Genomic DNA, 19,786 nt, shown 5'->3' with positions numbered 1-19,786 from the left:
TCTTGAAATAAGGCCTCCAGGCCTGTATACAGTACTCTAGGTGTGGCCTGACCATTGCCTTATACAAGGGAATAATCACCTCCTTATCCCTGCTAGAAAAATTCCTATATATCATTGACAATACACCATGAGCTACTCTTGCAGCCCGTCTGCACTGCTCAGAGAACTTCATATCTGCCTGCACAACCACCCCCAGGTCCCTTTCATTCTCTACCACTGTCAGTGTAGTACCAAAGAGTTGATATGTTGCTCTGGGGTTGCTGTTTCCCATATGTAGTACTTTACATTTGTCAATGTTAAACTTCATTTGCCACCTCTCAGCCCATCTGCTCAACCTTTCCAGATCCTGTTGCAGCAGCATAGTGTCAGTAGTGTCCTTGACAACACTGCCAACCTTTGTATCGTCTGCAAACTTGGACATTAAGCTTGATATACCATCATCAATATAAAATAAATAAATTTTCTGTTTATATTCCGGGACGACCAAACAGTCAGAGGAGTTAACAAGACAGACAGAATACAAGAAACAGCACCGTATTCAGCAGTCACGGGCTTGAACTCCGGTCACTCAAGGCACGTGTACTTATGCACCGGCGTGCCTGACCACTAGGCTACGGCGGCCTTTATATCATTTATAAATAGAGAAAACAATAAAGGACCCAATACTGAACCCTGAGGGACTCCACTAATAACATTAGTCCACGATGAGCAGTGTCCATTGATTACCACTCTCTGTCTTCTCCCCCTCAACCACCCCTTTATCCATAGCAGCAATTTGCCTCCAATGAAACACTGCTCCAATTTGTGCAGCAGTCTTCCATGTGCAACAGTATCAAAAGCCTTTCTAAGATCCAAGTATATAATATCAAAGTTATTCCCTGCATCCAGTCTTTTGTGACTGCATCATAGTATCCAATCAAATCGGTCAGGCAAGACTTCCCCTTAACAAAACCATGCTGTGTCCGAGCTATAACTGAAGTCTTGTCTAGATGATCCTGCAGTGCTTCTTTAACCAGTGTCTCCATTAATTTTCTGGGACCAGAAGTTAAACTCACAGGTCTATAATTACTTGTGTCAGCCTTTGATCCTCCCTTGTGAATTGGGGTCACATTTGCACATCTCCAGTCCATGGGTACCTCCCCTGAGTCCAAGGAAGCTCTCATAATTATGGCTAAGGGTTTGCTTACTTCCTTTGCTGCCTCCTTTAATATAACTGGATAGATCCCATCCACCCCAGGTGCCTTTCTTGTGTTTATCTTCAACAATTTCTCCTCCACTTTACTCTCAGTTATTACAAGATTCTCTAGCTTACTGCTAGAGTTGAATACACCTCTGGCATTCCCCTCGCTGAATAACTCCTCATGTGTAAATGTCGATGCAAAATATTCATTCAGCTACCTGAGCAGGGTCATCAACAGTTGACCCATCGATATCAAGTGGACCAATCTGATTCATCCCCTTCCTTCTAAAGTTTACATAAGTAAAGAACTCTTTGCTGTTTTTCTTCGCATCCCTTGCCAAGGATCTCTCGTAATTTGCCTTCGCCTGCCTAACCTCCTTTGTAACTTGATTACAGATCAACTTGTATCTATCATAGGCTTCTGTGTCACGTGTTAATTTGTATGTATCCCATGCATTTTTCTTCTCTGCCATATGCCTCATTAGTTCATCTGACATCCATCTAGGCCTAAACCTTGAACAATATTTCTTAGTTGGTATGTAAAGCCTAGTAGCTTGCAAGATAAGTTCTCTGAATGCTTCCCATTTTGAATTTGCTGTTGGTAACATCATCAGTTGATCCCACTGTATGGAATTTAAACACTGTCTCAATCCATCGTAGTCGCCTTTACGAAAGCAATACCCCTTCCCTTTACCCCTAATGGTAGTTACCTCTTTGAGTAAATCCCACTTCAGAACACTGTGATCACTGCCACCTAGTGGATCATTTATCTGCAGATTCTTAATGCATGAAGAATCACTACTGATAATCAAATCAAGAGTATTACTCCCTCTAGTTGCCTCCCGAACATGCTGATGTAGAAAACAATCATCCAATAAATCCACAAAAGCCTTGCTAGTGTGTGAGTGACCAGCCCCCAAATTCCAGTCAATATCTGGGAAATTAAAATCCCCCATTATAAGACACTCTGATTTACTGGCCCACTCTATTTCTCTGTACAGTTTCTTATTATACTCATCAGAGTCATTAGGCCTATAGCACACTCCTACTCTCAATTTTGATCTCCCAATGCTTATGTCACACCAAACTGACTCGACACTGCACTGTCCAGCGATGTCGACTGGCTTCACTTCCTTGGATTTTATGTGTTTCTTAAATAAAAGTATAACCCCTCCTCCCTTCCTATCCTGTCTATCCTTTCTGTAGACATTGTACTCCCCAAATTCCAGTTCTGCATTCCTTATATCTGTGTGACACCACGTCTCTGAAATCCCAACAATATCTGCCTTTGATGTTTTGAGCAATACCTCAAATTCATCAAATGTATTTACCAAACTCCTAGCATTGGTGTATACGCAAGTATACGTGCACCTGCTCTTCCTCTTAGCCACCCTAACACAACCCATGTGTTTACTTGTACCCCCATGATTCCCAGCAGTCTCTGAAATATCCTGCATCTTATTTTCCAGGCTGGTGCTCATTCCAATAGAAGCAGTGCAAGAATCACTTTCTCCTCTGCCAGCGGCTACTGTTAATCTATTAGTCCTTGTATCCCCCCACAATCTTGCAGTTTTCCGACCCACCTAACACTGCCTCGATAGCATCAGCAAACATTCTTGCACCCTTTCTATTTAAGTGTATCCCATCCCTGTAGAAGCAGTCTCTCCTGTTAACAAGTACAGACCAGGCTGAAAAAAATTCTACCCCTTGAGCCCTGCACAATCTTTCCAGGGCCGAATTGATCGACAGGGCTCTCATCATATACTCCCTCCTATCGTGTCTGGGCAGAATTGCAGACACTTTCAAATTCAACCCTAATTCACGGCTTTTTTTCATCAGTGACCTGTACTTGTTAAGTAATTCCGCCGGTCTCCTACTCTTAATATCATTAGTGTCAACGTGTACAACTATATCACCTTTTGTGCCCTTAAAAGATGATATCCGCTCTACAACGTCATCAACCTTTGCCCCTGGTAGACATACCCTGGTCCTGTTCCACCTATCCTTTTTACAAAGCATGTTTCCCGTTTCTCTGACAATAGAGTCACCAACAACTACTAATTCCTTTGGGACCAGCGCATTCTGCCTTGAGGATTGCCACTGTGTTGCGCAATGACCAAGTGCAAGCTCTGGCATTGGTGTGGGCAGCTGAGAGCTTGATGGGCCCCTCACTTGTAATCCTTCGAGGGCATCCACCCTGTCCTTGAAGCTCTCATATAGGCCCATAACAAAGCTGAGTTGTCGCCTGATTTCCTTACACTCCTTGCATCGCGCACACACAAAGACATCCCCCATGGCAGTATCATGTCCCATACCTGACTGCTCCGCAAACATCAAGCAAATAGTGCATCTTAAAAGGCTGTGATTCAGAGGGAAACTGCCCCCCTCAGTTCTCCCCTGAGCCACAGCATTCCCATTAGCTTGAGCCTTTTGCTTTGCTGCTCTGGTTTGAGTCATGATTTCGATTTACTTTTAATAAAATTTCAATTTCAATTGTCGGGATATGCAAAAGTTCTCGGTCTAACAGAGACCCATCTTCTGAAATCCTGGCAGAAAAAGACTGTATAGGTGATACTGAGTATTACCTATACAGTCTTTTATCGATTTATATTGTATTACCTTTATGTATTACCATTTTTCATTATTTTCAACATTAAATTTTATTTAAATTTAACATAAATTATATGAACCTTAATAAATGTTGTGGGTCATGGTATTAATATATCAGTATGATGTGTACACACTAGTGGTCTACAAACACTTGCAAGTTTGACACCACTACCCATTGGCACCATGATTCAATGGAGACACTACACCAAAGGTCATACCATCCACTGCTGCCAGGCTGGTTTACCTTAAGTACCAAGAGGGCTACAGAGAAGGAAATTGCAGTTACTTCAAAGTGATCATAGCCATTGTAGAGATCATAGCTCTAGTAGAGGGTATATGCCATATACCCTCTGGATTTTTTTTTTTTTTTTTTTTTTTTTAGGTAAATAGCATATACCTTCTGGTTTTTGAAAGACTTGAAAAAACAAATACTATTAAAATTTGACCTGGATATCATCATTTTTCTCTTTCTTGGTGATTCCCTTCTACTTTGGACACACACACACACTCACACTCTCTCTCTCTCTCTCTGGGTAACTCGGGAACTTTTTTTTTCCTAGTGCAGCATAAGCCTCAGGCTTCCTTGCACCATATTGCTATTAATAATAATAATAATAATTTACTGAAAAGTAAAAATAAATTATTAGAATTTGATTCTTCAGCAATACTTAGTTTTATTATTTTTAATATATATATAAACACAAACGGTATATGCCATATACCCTCTGGAATTGAATTAATAAGCCTGATATGCACAGCATACTCTGCTTTTCCTAACATTCATAGAGTATCCTTTCTGCTAATTTTACAACTACAGCACTAGCCATAAGTGACCACACTACTAGGATTTAGGATTGTCAAGTTTTCTATGAGTAATATTCAGAAATACTCAGATGAAAAGCATTTTAAAATGAAGTTGGCCTTCTTCATCATCATTCCCACTTAACTTTTTCAGAATTTCACACATTCACTGGTCTTAAGACCACAATGTCTTGCATATAATTTCATTATGTTCGTGCAGTTTATCCTATCGTCTAGTCAAATATTTTATTAAATACAAAATTTGTTTATAAAATTTCATGAAAATGAGAAATCAATTTTAAAAAATGAATTAAAACAAAATTATTGAAATTACCTTTCTAAAATAGTTACTCCCCAAGGTTCTAAGATAGTAAGCGCATGCAAGTCCACTAATTCCACCTCCGATAATGGCTACAGTTGACATATTTTGCTAGCTGTTTTAACAGCACACAAGATTGTAAAAGAGACCTGAAAACTCTAGAAGAACAACATAGAGAGGAAGAAGGAAAAGATTATAACAGTGAAAAACAATTTAAAATTAATCCATTAATCAGAATTATTTCATTATATACAAATCAATTAATTATACAGGGTGTCTCAAAAATACACGGCATAACTTCAGGAATGAGTTCCTCATATGTAGACAATAAAAATATTTTATATCAACATAGTTCCGGAAATGCTTGGTTTCCGAGTTTTGAAGGTCTGTCTATGACATTTAACTGTTCACATCACCTTGTAGTAACTGTTCAAAATGTCCACCTTCTGCCTGAATATAGGGCTCACATCAACGTCTCATGGACTCGCAAAGATGATGGCAAATTCCTGGCATGTTTTGTATTGTCTCCCAACCTGCCACAATTCGAGTGCGGGGAGTTTCCACATCAGCTACCAGAGTTGAATACACTAATGACTTTAAATGGCCCCACAAGAAGAAATCTAGTGGGTTTAAATTAGATGAGCGTGGAGGCCAGGCAGTTTATCCACCTCTACCTATCTGCCAACCAGGAAACCTTTGATTCAGGTAATTGCAGGCTAGGTGGTTGAAATGTACGGGAGTGCCATCGTGCATGGTGTGCTTGTTGACGAATGATAAGTGGCATGTCGTCCAAGAAATCAGACACGTTGTTTTCCAGAAAGTTTCTGTATGCCTGCCCTGTGAGTTTGTTTGGAAATACATGGGGCCCAAATAACTTATTACCAAAAACACCCACCCACATGTTGAGGCTGAACCGCTGTTGGTGATGTGATGGAAGAATTGCATGTGGGTTTTCCTCAGCCCATACATGCTGATTGTAAAAGTTTTGGATTTCGTCTCGTGTGAACTGTGCTTCATCTGTGAATATCACTAAGGCAGGAAAGTGAGGAGTTGTACCACACTGTTGCAAGAAACACTGGCAGAACATTACCCGTGCAGGGTAATCTGCTAGTGACAAGGCCTGTACCCGTTGCAGATAGTAAGGATAGAGTTGGTGTTCTTGCAACACTCTCCAAATAGTCGAACATTGAACAGCCAGTTGCATTGCTATTCTGTGTGTGCTGATTCCAGGAATGGCATGCACAACATCCAAAATCTCCTCCTCTACTTCAGGAGCCGTAGATCTTGGTCGTCCTCTATCGGCAGCACAAGGTGTAAAGGTCTCATGTTCACAAAGGCGGCGATGGATACCTTCCAACGTTTTCCTGTCTGGACATCTTCGTTCTGGGAACCTTTCGTGGTACAAACAACGAGCCTCCAGAGCATTGCTGTCCGCCAAACCATACATACAGTGCATATCCGATTGCTCCTGATTTGAGTACATGGTCGGAATGGAAAACCACCAGATTCTGTCAGTACCTAGTGATGAAGGAAATCACCTGCAGGAGATAAGGCATTCTGGTTAATAACTCGGGAACCAAGCATTTCCGGAACTATGTTGATATAAAATATTTTTATTGTCTACATATGAGGAACTCATTCCTGAAGTTATGCCATGTACCTTTGAGACACCCTGTATACAAATAAGGGTATTCAGCAAGGAAGTAAAAATTAGCATTAGTAGAGGTAAAAACACAGGTTAGTGTTGTTGTTGCTCATCGGTATAAACAATTTAAATATAGAATTATCTTACTGCATGCTGAAGAAATCCAAGAATGCCAATAATTACTGTAACAGAAGACAGCGTTGCAAAAATTAGGCATTAGTCCTGAAAGACTGCTTATTAACATCAAAGAACTAGCTGCAGAGCTCCAAATTAGTGTAGGATCTGTAGAGAACATCATCCATCAACAGTTGCATATTATAGATAAAGTGCCTGAGAGATGGGTTCCCATACCTCATACCAGAAGGAAAGGGAATAATGTGCACATGAAATGTTAATGTGCAAGAGGAGTTTTTCATGGTTAGTCACTATGGATGGAACTTGGACCCATCACTATGATCCTACAATTAAAAAAAAATATCAAAACAATGAAAGAATGCAGAATAATCCTCCCCCCTCCCATAAAAAAAGTAAAGGAAGTGCTGGCAAGGTGACAAGCTGTCAAAATGTATACACTTACTCCACGATAAAGTCCCTGCCCATTCCTCACATGCTGCAATGAGATGTGCCCACGAATGTGGATTTGAAATATTGCCACATCCTGCTTATTTCCCTCTACCTTGTACCCTCATATTTCTTCCTCTTTCCTGCCCTGAAGTCCTTTCTTTATGGAAAATACTTTGCTGATGATGAGGTGATTTTTGCTGCCAAATCGTGGTTTGAAGGATAGTCTGAAAACTTTTTTTTTTTTTTATGTGAACCCCAAGGTTGAGAAGAGGAAACAAGATATTTGTTGACATTGGACTTGACCTTCTGTAGACTAATTTTCAGGAAATATGTATGAAGGAAGGTTGTTCCAGAAAACAGCAGTTGAATGAATAAACGAGTAAGATGAAAAGTTGGTTCTGTGAGTTTGAATTTGCACAGTAAATGGATGTTGGCTGGTGGCGGCATGTGTCCAGACTGTTTTTTTTTTTATTTATTACTCCAAAACAGCCGAAGCCTTACAGAGGAGGAATATGACAGTAGCAATACAGTAATAATTCTATTTACAATCTGTACACAATGTCAGGTCTCAATATACAATGTCAAATATACAAGGTCAATTTACAACATATACAATGCATATCATACGTTAGCGATTTGCATTTGAGCAAAGCTGTGGTGACAGAGAAATTTGTATTTCTAAGCATTTTGTTGTTTTCTTTTCTTGTTAGTTCACATTAAATAGTTGCATTGATTGATTTGTGTTATTATTCTTATTGATATCCCTATTTTTTTTTTTTATAATTGTTATTTCTTATCTTTGTTCATTGAAAAAAAAAATTTTTTTTTTTTTAAAGCTAAGTATACCTATCTTTATAGTATTATTATTGTTATTATTATTAAATTAGTCATTTATTTTCATTCTCTAGTAGCTTGATTGTAAAACCTTTGTAACTCTTTTTTGATATTAATGTTTTCATTTAGAATATCAATGTTGGATTCATTTAGCACTTTTACAGTTCTGTTAAAGTAATGGAATTTAAGTTGATCAGTTCTGAATGGCTCTTGTGCCAGCATATTTTGTCTTCTCAAGGCTTTTGGAGGACAGCTGAAGTTGATAAGGTAGAGCAGCTCGGGGGCATCCAACTTTCCAGCCACGAGATGCATTAGGAATTTGCAGTCTGCCGCAGCTCTTCTTTGGTAGAGTGGTACCATCCCGAAGTGAATGCACCATTCATCGTAGGATTTTGTGTTCAATTCCAACCTAGATTTGTACACCAGGAATCCGACTATGGATTTCTGAATACGTTCCAGTTGTTTTATAAGAATTTTGGTGTGAGGATTCCAGATTTGTGAGGCATATTCTAGAATTGGGTTGATTATCATTATGCAAGCTGTTTTTATGAGCTGTACGTTGGTGAACTCGAAGCAGATTCTTTTAAGCAGTCCAAGGGATTTGGAGGCCTTAGCTGTAGTTTTATTTACATGTGTGTTGAAGTTTCCCTTGTCAGAAAACCATACTCCCAAATCTGCAACCTCATGTATTCTCAATAGTTCATGATTATTAGTTTTATAGGGATAATTAATCTTCTGTTTATTGTGATAGTCTGCGACAGACATAGTGCAGCATTTGTTTAAGTTTAGTGTTAGATCATTGTTTGTGATCCATTGGGTCATGGTATCTAGTCCATTTTCCAATGATTCACAGTCTTGTGTTGTTTTGATGGTTTTCAAGTCATCTGCGTATGAGAGCACTTTGATGTCAACATGTTGCATACAATCTTGTATGTCGTTAATATGTACAGTAAAGAGTAGTGGCCCCAGAGGAGAACACTGTGGGACTCCCCTTTGTATATGGAAAGTGGAGGAGTATCTTCCTTCAAAATGAACTCTGCTTTTAATGTTGTCAAGGAAGTTTTGAAAGAGAGAGAGAGAGAGCGGGAATTATAGAAGCCAATTCAAAAGAACAGTGCCCATGGAAATATCTGTAGAAGAGGCATGCAGCAGAAACAGAACGTCTATGAGACAGTGAGTGGAGATTTTTTGTTAGAGATGAATCATTAATTAACCTAACTGCCCTCTTCTGAATGGAATCAAGAAGTCTGAGAGAGGTGGGGGCACAACCCCAGATGTGGAAACAATATTCCATGGTAGGGCGAATTTCTGATTTGTAAAGAGTCAACAGCTGTTTGGAAGAAAAGTAACGCTGAGAGCGAAAGAGAAAACCAAGTTTTTTAGATGCAGAGGAAGCAATATTTGTAATGTGCTTGTGCCAAGAGAGATTACAAGTCAGGGTAATCCCCAAAAGAGATATATCATTTTGCCTATAAATTGGAGTGTCACCAAAGATAAGCATAGGAGCGGAAGAATCATTTTTGCGACATATAAGACAGTTATGTTTTGTTGTTTGTTTGTTTGTTATTTGGTTTTTAGGAGCATTAGCAACTAAGGCCATATTGCTCTGGGATATGCGGTGGTTATTCCCTGACCTTTCTGCATCCTATGTATTTGGTGGTGATGGGCTCGAACCCTGGTCTAATCAAGAAGCATGTGCTATGCACTGCTGCTCCTTCCCACCTGGCTATGGAGGCGCCTATATAAGACAGGACTGAGTTTTAGAAGGATTGAAATCAACTAAGTTGTCTTTGCCCCACTGGAGAATTACCTGGAGATTGGCATTTAAGGAATTGGTAGCAGAGTTTCGAGAAGTTGAAGCTGATTGAGCAGGACAAGGTTTCTCAAAGTGGAAAGTGGAATGCAATATACTATCATCAGCAAAACTATGGATAGGATTTCCAGTCAATGGAAGAAGGTCATTAATATACAAGAGGAAAAGAGTCGAGGAAAGAACTAAACCTTGGGGGACACCGGCATTAGTGGAGAAGTTAGAAGACAGGGAGCCATCTACCATCACCCTAAGTGAGCAATCAGAGAGAAAACTGGATAACCAATTACAAAAAACCAGTTGGCAAACCATAAGATGGAAGCTTGTTTAGAAGACCTTTATGCCAAACAATGTCAAGAGCAACTCCTTGTGTTTCACCAAACTTTTCCATTGAATTTGTCCATAAATGGGTAACAAAAGCCAGAATATCACCAGTGGATTGACACTGACGGAATCCATACTGGTGATCGTTGATCAGACGGAAAGTTTCTAGGTAGTTTAAGAGTTGGCGGTAAATTGATTTCTCCATTACTTTAGAAAGAGTAGCTTCATTACTTTAGAAAGAGTAGAAACAATTGCAATGAGATGATAACTGGATGGGAGGGATTTGTCACCCTTTTTAGGAACTGGCTGGATATGAGCAAATTTCCAAGCAGAAGGAAAAACACCTTTGGAATAAGAAAGTGAAACAAGATGACACAAAACATGAGTAAGTTCAGGGGCACAGGTTTTGAGAACAAGGGGAGAAATACTACCCAGGACCTGGGCTTTCCTAGCATCAAGATTCGTCAAAATCCTTCTGACATCCTTTTGACGGATGACCACCATTCCCAACACGCTGCATTGAATGTAGTATGCTGGGAATGGTGTGAGGTATTTTACCAAGATCATTAATACATGAGTTGGAAGAAAAATGGGATGCTAGTAGGATAGCTTTATCCCTGGCTGAAGTGACAACAGAAGCATCTGGTTTGGAAAGAGGTGGGAGCAGAGATGGGCAAAAGTTGCGGCCAATAGCTTTGGCAAGAGACCAAAATGCTCGGCTACCATTAGGGCAAGAAGTAAGTTTTCTATCACGTTCAAACTCTAGTTTGGACTGATTGATAACTGCTTTACAATTGTTGCAAGCTTTGGTGTAGGCAGAAAACGAAACTGAAGAATTAGAAACAAGCCAATTACAATATGCAATGTTCTTCTCTTGAACAGCCTTAGCACATTTATTGGAAAACCAAGGTTTAGATAAAGGACGAGATTTTAAAGTGGAGTGTGGGATAAAGGATTCCATTCCTGCAAGAATAATTTCACTGACACGATCTGAGCAAACATTGACATCAGAAGTTTTGAAACAGTAATCCAACCAAGGGGAAGAAGAAAAGAAATCTCGCATGTCATCCCATTTTGAATTCTTGTAATGCCAAACAATACGAGGTTGGGAATAGCCATGAGATAAGGGCTCCATTGGAGAAGAGACAATCACCAAGTTGTGATCTGATGTGTCTAAAGGACCTCTCACTTCGACTGTGTACTTAGAAGGATTATTTGTGAGAAAAAGATCAAGCGTGTTGGTGTGTGGTTAGGATTGTCCAGTATTTTTGTAGGTAAATGAACAATCTGTGCAAGGTCATTAGTAATTGCAAAAGCCACAGCATCTCGACCAGCTGGGTCGGTGTGACTAGAAAACGGAAGCCAGCTAGAGTTGTGAACATTAAAATCACCAAGGAAAATTACCTCACCGTTAGGAAAGTTGAACTGGAGAAAGTCAAGTTGCAAAGAGAAGAAGTCAAAAAGCTCCAAGTGATTGGTGGAGTTCAGAGAACGGCAGAGACAACAGATGAATTTGACACAATGAAGTAGAGAGATTTTAAGCCAGAGAAGATCAAAAAGAGGAGATTCCAAATTACCAAGTCTCACACACTAGAATGTGGAAGTGTATTGAGAGGTGGCAAAAATATGTCATTTTTTCTGGTGATTATGTTCAAAAAGTGTAATACAGGGTGTTTGTTTCAGCCTTCTATCACAACTACTTCTGGGTGAATAATATTTGTTCTTATAATTCCCTCTCTCGTAAGGTACTCAGATAACTATACTATACAGAAGTCATGATGGTGTGGAATTGGCATATAGGACTATGCAGAAAGTCCAGTGAGTATACAATCTTATTGAAAAAATATTATTCGAAAGTAACAAAATTATAAATTCTGGGCTCTCCCTCCAATTGTTGAATAGCCATACCAAACCAGTTCTCAGGCCCCTGACTCTTAAACCCTTCTCCACCATAGTGGTAAACCTGGCAGTAAAACAGTTATCACTGTCGTTTAATAAGTTTATTATTAATTTCTTTAATTATTATTTAATAATTAATTCATTTAATGATCAATTCCTTTATCAACCAAATACACAAAGCGGTATTGACACAGCTAAACTGTGGCAGTGGAGTCTATTTACAAAACAATAATTTCCATTAAGTAATTAGCTGCATATTTACTGTTTACCAAACAAGATCCAAATTCACAAATGTTACTTATTACACAACCATCTTTGCAGCTCGACATATGTTTTTTTGCTGAATTAAAATATTCAGCATGTTTTTTTACACAAATAAGAATCAATATTATAAAAGTTTATCAAATTAATGCCAAATAGTAATAATAGCAATGCATTTCCTTTGTTATGTTCATATTGTCACATTTGTTCCTACCAGAATTTGAAGAAAAGTTACATCAGAACTAATAAAAGTTTAGTCATTCACTTTAAACATTCATTAAAAAAGCCATTCAATTACCTTGAAGAAAAGATCAAGCAATCAAATGAATTGTGCTTGTTCAAAAACTCATAGGAATTGGTCAGATGTCATTACTTAGATATAAGTAATGACAACTGACCTGGGTTCCATTGTTTGCATTAATTGTGTTTTGGGAATTAGGAGTGTGTAAACATTACTTTAGGTTGCAATAGTCAGCATACCACTTATAAAATAAAAAATGGTCTCCAAATACTGTTTAACACTTCTCAAATCTTTTCCATTTGTAGGAAATTGTTTACGTTTATTTTGTGTGGTGCACAGATTTATAATTTCCCTCCTGTTTTGCATTTTGGCCTGATATTATTTAGATATTATTTCATCTATATCTAAATTTTTGACTATGTTGACTTTGACACTATCAAGGGAAGTATGTCATCACAACAGAACCCATTTTGATGAAATTTTTTCAGTCCCAATTGGTCTCTGGACAGTTGCTTTTTATTAATATACTTCATATGCATCAGTAAAATGTTTTGAAATAAGTTAGCAACAAACACTGGTCACCAACTAAATGCTGACTGAAATTACTGGCCATTGTAAGCTTGATTTTTAGCAAATTGTAGAGTTGACAGGATAGATTAGCAGAGTGATTCCCAATATATTTTTTTTTCACAGCACAGGATGCTCATCCAATCTCCATGATGCATACCTGTCCCTTCCTATGTATCATTATAATTCCTATGCTGATTATAATTTTCATATTCCGTGCACTTTTTTAAATGTAAGTTAAATGGTATCTCTATACAAAAGCTCTACTAATAATTTCTGAATTACTTTAAGTAATAAACACTGAAAATTTAAAATAGTAATATCAAGAATAGAATATAAATAATAGAATATAAATATTACACAATGTTAAATGGGAGTTACTGATGTGCAGCTCCTGGGCCCGGTAGTCTTGCAGGGAAGAACAATGCAATTAATGTAAGCAGTATATATTTATTTTAGCTTTTAAGATTTGTGTCTAGCAAGGTCCAGCCTACCTAATCTGCCTAGTAGATAGGCAGACATATCTTGCATGATTTTTTTTTGGCTTCAGTGAAAATGCAGTCTCAGATAGCCAAGAAGTTGCAAAATGTATAAAAAATATTCAAACCTTTTCCAGATGTTGGAGGATATGTTTCTTCCAATAACAGCCAAAATGAAAGTTCAATTTACACATTGTGAGAGACATGATAAATTTTTCCTTTCATAAGACTAAGATTTCATGCAATGTTGAAGAGACTTAGAATGCAATCACCCACTCATATTCCTTCACAGAAATAGATGGGAAGTAACTGATTTAAGAAGTCAGTAGACAGGTGTGTAATAACTAATTCTTTTCAGACACTGGCCATCTTTCAACACTTCATCAAACTTCTTTTCTTGACTATAAAATTGTCCATTGCAAACATAATTTGAGCAAAAAATCAAGAATACTGTTTCTAAAGGTTCACAGTCTTGTAAATCTGCTGCAACTGGAAGAGGCTCAGGAACAGTAATGCAGAATCAGCTTTAAAGGAATGCAGTTATATGGAAATCACAGCATGGGGAGATGTTGTATGAGCAATCCGATTAGCTACTATAATGCAATAACAAAGGAAATGGATGCAAAAAATAATTTTTTCATCATATTCTTAGATTTCAGTAAAGATTTTGACTGTTCCACATGAAAAACTGCTGTAAATAAAAAAAAAATAACAAATTACACTGTTGTAATTTTTCATGGTAAAATCCATGACTGCCATGGATAAAGAGATGAGTGGCAGAGGCTAGAGGGTAGTTATAAAAGGGCTCTTCTTGGACTAATGTTCAGTCTCCCTGTTTTCAATATAATGAGAACCATATGACAAACAACTTCAAATATGTGGTAATAACCAGGCACCTTAAAGGGAACTCAATTGAGGTCTATAAGGCTCTGTGAGGGGGATAGCACATAAAATTTTCACTGCTATAAATGAACTTGGTGCCATAAATTCAAATTACAAAGGTTTAAAACATTGTTTAAAGTTCTTTTAGCATTAGTAGAGACATATGATGCAAGAAAGCAAGCTTACACAGTATCACTATCATTATTAGCCATATGGTGCAAGGAAGCCTGAGGCTTTTGCTGCACCAGGAAAAAAAAAAAAAAATCTCAGTTACCCTGAGAGAGAGAGAGAAGGAAATCATCAAGAAAGAGAAGAATGATGATATCCAGCTCAGGACCCTGGGTGTGCCAAGCCCATACTCACCAGATGTGAGCCCCTGGGATTCGCCCAAAAAAAAAAGCATCTCACATTTCACCTCTCCAGAAAGTTATGTAATAAATTAGTTCAGTGGGTAGCTGGGGCTGATAGCTTGGGGATAATCATAGGTCCTTGGCATCACGGAAACAGTAATTAAGAAAAAAGAAAAAAAAAAAAAAAAGAAATTAAACTAATTTTTAATGTATATATAACTTTTCCCCCTTCACAGAAACCTGTGACTTCCCCCTTGCACTATATGGCTGATGCACAAATAACATTGATTCTGGTTACTTTTTGTATTGAAGGCTAACAGCATCAGTGCTTTTCACCAAATCCTTGGATATAGTACAAAGCACTGCTTGTCTAAGTTTTTAAATAATTTTTTATTTTTAATCAGGGAATTTCGCTTCTTTAAAGTTATCCCGGCATCGTACTATATCCAATATGTATAATGGATCGCCATCTTCCAAATGAGCTGAAAATCGTTTAATACATATAAATTTCAATACCTTTATTACGAAATACTCTTAACTTTTCGCACCAACAAGTTGATACTTCCTTCAGTTTTCGGGGTTATTATTGAAAATCTTTTGTTATCACATCCACTACACATAATACAATACTGTAAAACATATGCGGCCAGGCGCTTCGTATTTCAATCTGTGACCTGTTTCTATTCAACGGCAATTACTTTGGCTCCCGTACACCGAATTTCGTTCCATATCAAACCCCCTCCTCCAAAGGGCGCTGTGCAACTTCACAAAAATGAACCGCGCATTAACACTTCATTTTTATAAGTTCACTAGCTTCATCAGTCATTCTGACCCCATATAAACGTGGGAGGAAGGCGAAGATAAAGAAGACTAGCTGCATCAGTCCCACAGAGCAGCCACAGATCTTGCTTCTCTGTAATCACTCCTACAGGGAAGAACCTATAGGGCACAGAGTAGTAACATATCTTACTTCTATGTGCTATGGGGTACGTCACAAGCCCTACAGGAAAGAACCAAGAACTTTAATAAATTACTTACATAAAAAAATAAATAATAATCTAGGCGTAGATTTTTTTTTGTATTCTAATTGTCGAATTAGACGGAAACAACATTACAGTTAAAAAGCTTCTCTACTCAATAAAAGAGTATTTCAAAAAAGTCTAAAGAGTATTTCAAAAATGTTAGTGCCACGTACAAGCTCAGACACTTTTATAATTAATCGCATGGCCCGAACGTTAGAACAGCGTTTGGTATATGCAACTGGTCTGATTACGTCGAACGTAATCAGATATGAAGTTTTCTTCATAGAATTCACTGGAATTAGAAGTTTTCTAATTCCAGTTAGATTTGTGCAGTCAGATATGAAATTTTCTGAGCAATGCAGACATGCTGCCAGGGAAGGTCATGGGGTTTTGTCAATGATATATATGAATTTTGCTAGCAGGGAAAAGGAGGTGATTGTCCCTCTGTATAAGGCAATGGTCAGGCCACGCCTTGAGTACTGCGTACAGGTCGGGAGGCCTCATTTTAGGAAGGATGTAGATTTGCTTGAGTGTGTACAGAGAAGGGCAACAAGATTGGTGAGGGGAACGAAGGGATTCTCTTACCAAGAGAGGCTTAAGTTCTGCAAATTGCAGTGGCTGTAGACTAGGCACTTGCCCGGTGATCTGATTGAGGTGTATAAGGCCTTGAATGGGTTGAGCTCGCTGACTTCTGATGGGATCCTTCCACTCGTTCAGATTACGAACCTAAGGGGGCATAAATTCAAATTAAGAAAAGACAGATGTAGAATAGATGTGCTGAAATTTGCTTTTAGCCAGCGGGTGGTTAATTGCTGGAATAAACTTCCATCTATCGTTGTGGAAGTTGATAGTTTGAATAAATTTAAGGAGGAACTGGACAGGCATTTGGAGAGAATTGTGTGATTTTTATTTTTATTTATTTATTATTATTATTTTTTTTTTTTTTGGCTGATGCTGCATAAGCTCATACACTTGCTTTCTTGCATCACATGCCACTACTACTACGTCACACATTGATAACACTTCGCCGATTAGAAAATAAGAAAAATCAGTTTTGCCTAATTCTCCAGTTTGTTGATCGTACATAACATTTGATTTTTTACTGGCCACTCAGCTAATTTTTCTCGTCACGACTCCAAGTTAATGCTCCAACAGGGTCCCTGTGAGAAAAACTTTTAATTCATAAGAACCTTTGACAAATGAAGTTTATTTTCCCGGGTTCGAATCCTGTCATTGGTGCAAGGAACTTTCCACGCCATGGACGAGTTAGTCAACCTCAGGAGCAGATAGCAAGGTTTTTTCTACCTGAAATTCGGGCTTTTTGTCCAGCAAAGCAGGCAAATCAACTCATTGACGGATTAAGGTACCAGCTAAAAGGACTCCTGCCTGGAGCACCAAAAACAGAAGAACAATGGTGCAAATATATATATATATATATATATATTATTCTTTTGTATTATCATTCTATTGTGGTTTAATTCGTCTTTGTTCATCATTAATGTCATTGTTTTACGCTTTCTAGAAAAGATTGTCTTTGTCTTTCTAGAAAAAACTAGAAAGAAATTAAATAAAACTACTATAATAGAATATTAAAAATAAAATACGAATTGAACCATCATAATCCAAAAGAATAATAATATATATATATATATATCCTTAGTAAAATGCGCTGAAAATCTTTCAGCCGGGCACATAAATACCTTGATCCGGCCCTGAGTCAACTAGAGGACACGCAATTCATGAACATAATACACTTGAGCAGATGAACTGATATTCTGGGCAGCCCTAGTGCGACATTTTATTTTATTTTTTGTTTACAGAACACCATGTCCTCAGTGACAGTATACTGGTTTCTTCACTCGTTTAGAGAAGTCTGCGTTCAATTTCTATCGAACACTGGAAGAATTTCAAAAATCAAGGTTGTCAGCCGATCCCTGGCAGAGGAACTACGGTTTTTCCTCGATTAATTATTACGGAATTTTCTACCCACACAACATGCAATTAGGCTGCGAAAACACACTTCTACAGACATAATTATTTGTTAAAGGTCCCCAGCGTAACGTGTCGGTATGAGAATGATTTCTGCTTATTATTATTATTTCTCCCTGATTGGGGGTTCCACCTCGTAACGAGTATTGCTATCAAGTACACAGGGTGGTTGTTGTTATGTCTGATGTTACTGTTGGTCGAGGAACTCTCCGACTGTCCTACAGGTGTTCAAAATTGCGAGTCTCTGGAGTTCCATGTAGGTATTCGCTGGGAGACCTATTGCTGCTAGGCTGTTATGCAGTTTCTTTGGAACCATACCTGTGGTTGAGACGTTGATCGGGATTGGTCGTTACTCGTTGCACATCTCTTTGATCTCCTATCTTAGATTCGTGTACTTCCTGATTTTTTCCCCATGGGTTTTCTGCAGGTTGCCAGTGTTGGGCACCGCTATGTCAATCAGATTGGTAGCCTTTTCCTTCTTGTCCACAAAGGTTATGTTTGATCTGTTGTGCGAGATTGTCCTATCCGTTATTATGGCGCGGTCCCAGTACAGATTGTGAGTTGGGGTCTCTAGTAGTGCCTGAGGTTCGCACTTGTAGTACAGTACACTTTCTTCGATCAACTGGTATTTCCTTGCAAGCTTCTGATGTATTATCCTGGCTACCTGGTCGTGTCTATGAGTTTACTCAGTCTGGGCGATCACCTTGCACTCCGTGGTGTCTTGGATCGTTTCTGGGGCCATGTGTGACATCGTCGACGTGTGTCATCGGACTCCCCGGGCTCCTTAGCGATGTATTATCTACAGTTTTTGGTGTTGATTACCTGGTCTTGTATGGCGAGCATGAATCTTTCTGTCTCGGGGGAGAGCGTTCCGCTCGTGAGCCATGCATTAGGAGCAATTTTATCTATGTGATCTTGATGGAGATCATTATAGTGTCTGCCATGGAGTGTCTTCTCTGCCCATCTTTCTAGCTTCGTTCGTACCTCCTGGTTGGAGGGGGACTCCTCGCTAAGGTTCAGTGGGGTATACCGCTTGTCTATCTTCCTCATGGCCTTTGGATTGCTGCTGTGTGTTTCTGGAAGTAATCCTTCAGGTTAACTATCGCTGTCTTCTGTCACTCAATGAGGTTTATCAGGCCCCTTCCTCCTTCTTCCCGGGCAACTAAATAAGTTCAATATAATCCAGAAAGTCGTCAAGCAGTTGTTGAGCCCTACACCATGAATTTAAAAGGCTGACACTGGCAGAAGGCTGGAAAATGTCATCAACATAAGAGCTGAAGTTTGGGTCACTTGTTAAAAAAAAGAGAGTATAATTAAGATCAAGGGCAATAGGGATCATACTCCACATAGGCCTAACTTTGTGTTCAAAATACATATTGCAGATTTGTAAGAAAAGAAATGGCTCTTTCCCAATTCCACTGACAACTGAACGTTCAATGACTGGATATGGAGGAAAACGCTGAAATGACAGTGTAGCCACACCCAAGTAAGTACTCAACAGAAATTTGTCCCTCCACACAGCATTCTCAAAAAAGATTAAACAACGAAGAGTTATACACTTAACACCCAGGAAATTCAACTTCGTGAACCTGCAGACTCAATTTTGTTGGAATTCTTGTTCAGCTGTAGATTCAATTCGCAGTATTTTATTTGCAACGTAGTTAACAACAGAAACTCCCATTTGTGGGATTGCGAAAATTCACACAGAACATTGGAAAGTAACTACGTTCGTTTTTAATTGAATGTGTTATGTGGTTCTCAGTGAGCAGCTGCTTAACCTTTTGTCTCCAGATTTTTGCAAAATGAACTGCTAATGCACATGAGTGTTGGTGAACTTGAATAGTGGTTCCTCCGTAAATATGTAAATCCAGAGCCTTCATGGCCGAAGCCCAATACACAATTAAAAATAATGTTATTATGCAACTCTGTATTTGACTCCTGATTTTTGGGTCATCATCAGTTTCCACATCCCTAAGAGTTCCTAGCTCAGGCCCATGCTTATCCTCTGT

General features: G+C 38.6%; 1 protein-coding gene across 4 annotated transcripts in view; it reads right to left on the bottom strand.

The window, feature by feature from the left end:
• Nucleotides 1-16,006, bottom strand: part of Ppox (protoporphyrinogen oxidase) — a 120,339-nt gene extending 104,333 nt beyond the window's left edge. For 2 of the 4 annotated variants that reach the window (XM_090389107.1, XM_090389110.1), the window contains exons 1-2: nt 15,283-15,681; nt 4,926-5,068 (exon numbers count right to left, since the gene is read on the bottom strand). In XM_090389107.1, coding sequence (XP_090245233.1) covers nt 4,926-5,015 — 90 coding nt within the window. In that variant the 5' untranslated portion in view covers nt 5,016-5,068; nt 15,283-15,681. Of the gene's footprint in view, nt 1-4,925; nt 5,069-15,282; nt 15,682-15,961 lie in introns of those variants that run through there. The other 2 variants (XM_090389109.1, XM_090389108.1) reach the window with 2 other exon arrangements.
• Between the last annotated feature and the right edge of the window lie 3,780 nt (nt 16,007-19,786).

Source organism: Mastigoproctus giganteus, chromosome 14 (assembly GCF_048544385.1).
Source record: "Mastigoproctus giganteus isolate SK-2022 chromosome 14, ASM4854438v1, whole genome shotgun sequence".
Taxonomy (NCBI): Eukaryota; Metazoa; Arthropoda; class Arachnida; order Uropygi; family Thelyphonidae; genus Mastigoproctus; species Mastigoproctus giganteus.
This window is presented reverse-complemented; position numbering and strand designations above follow the sequence as displayed.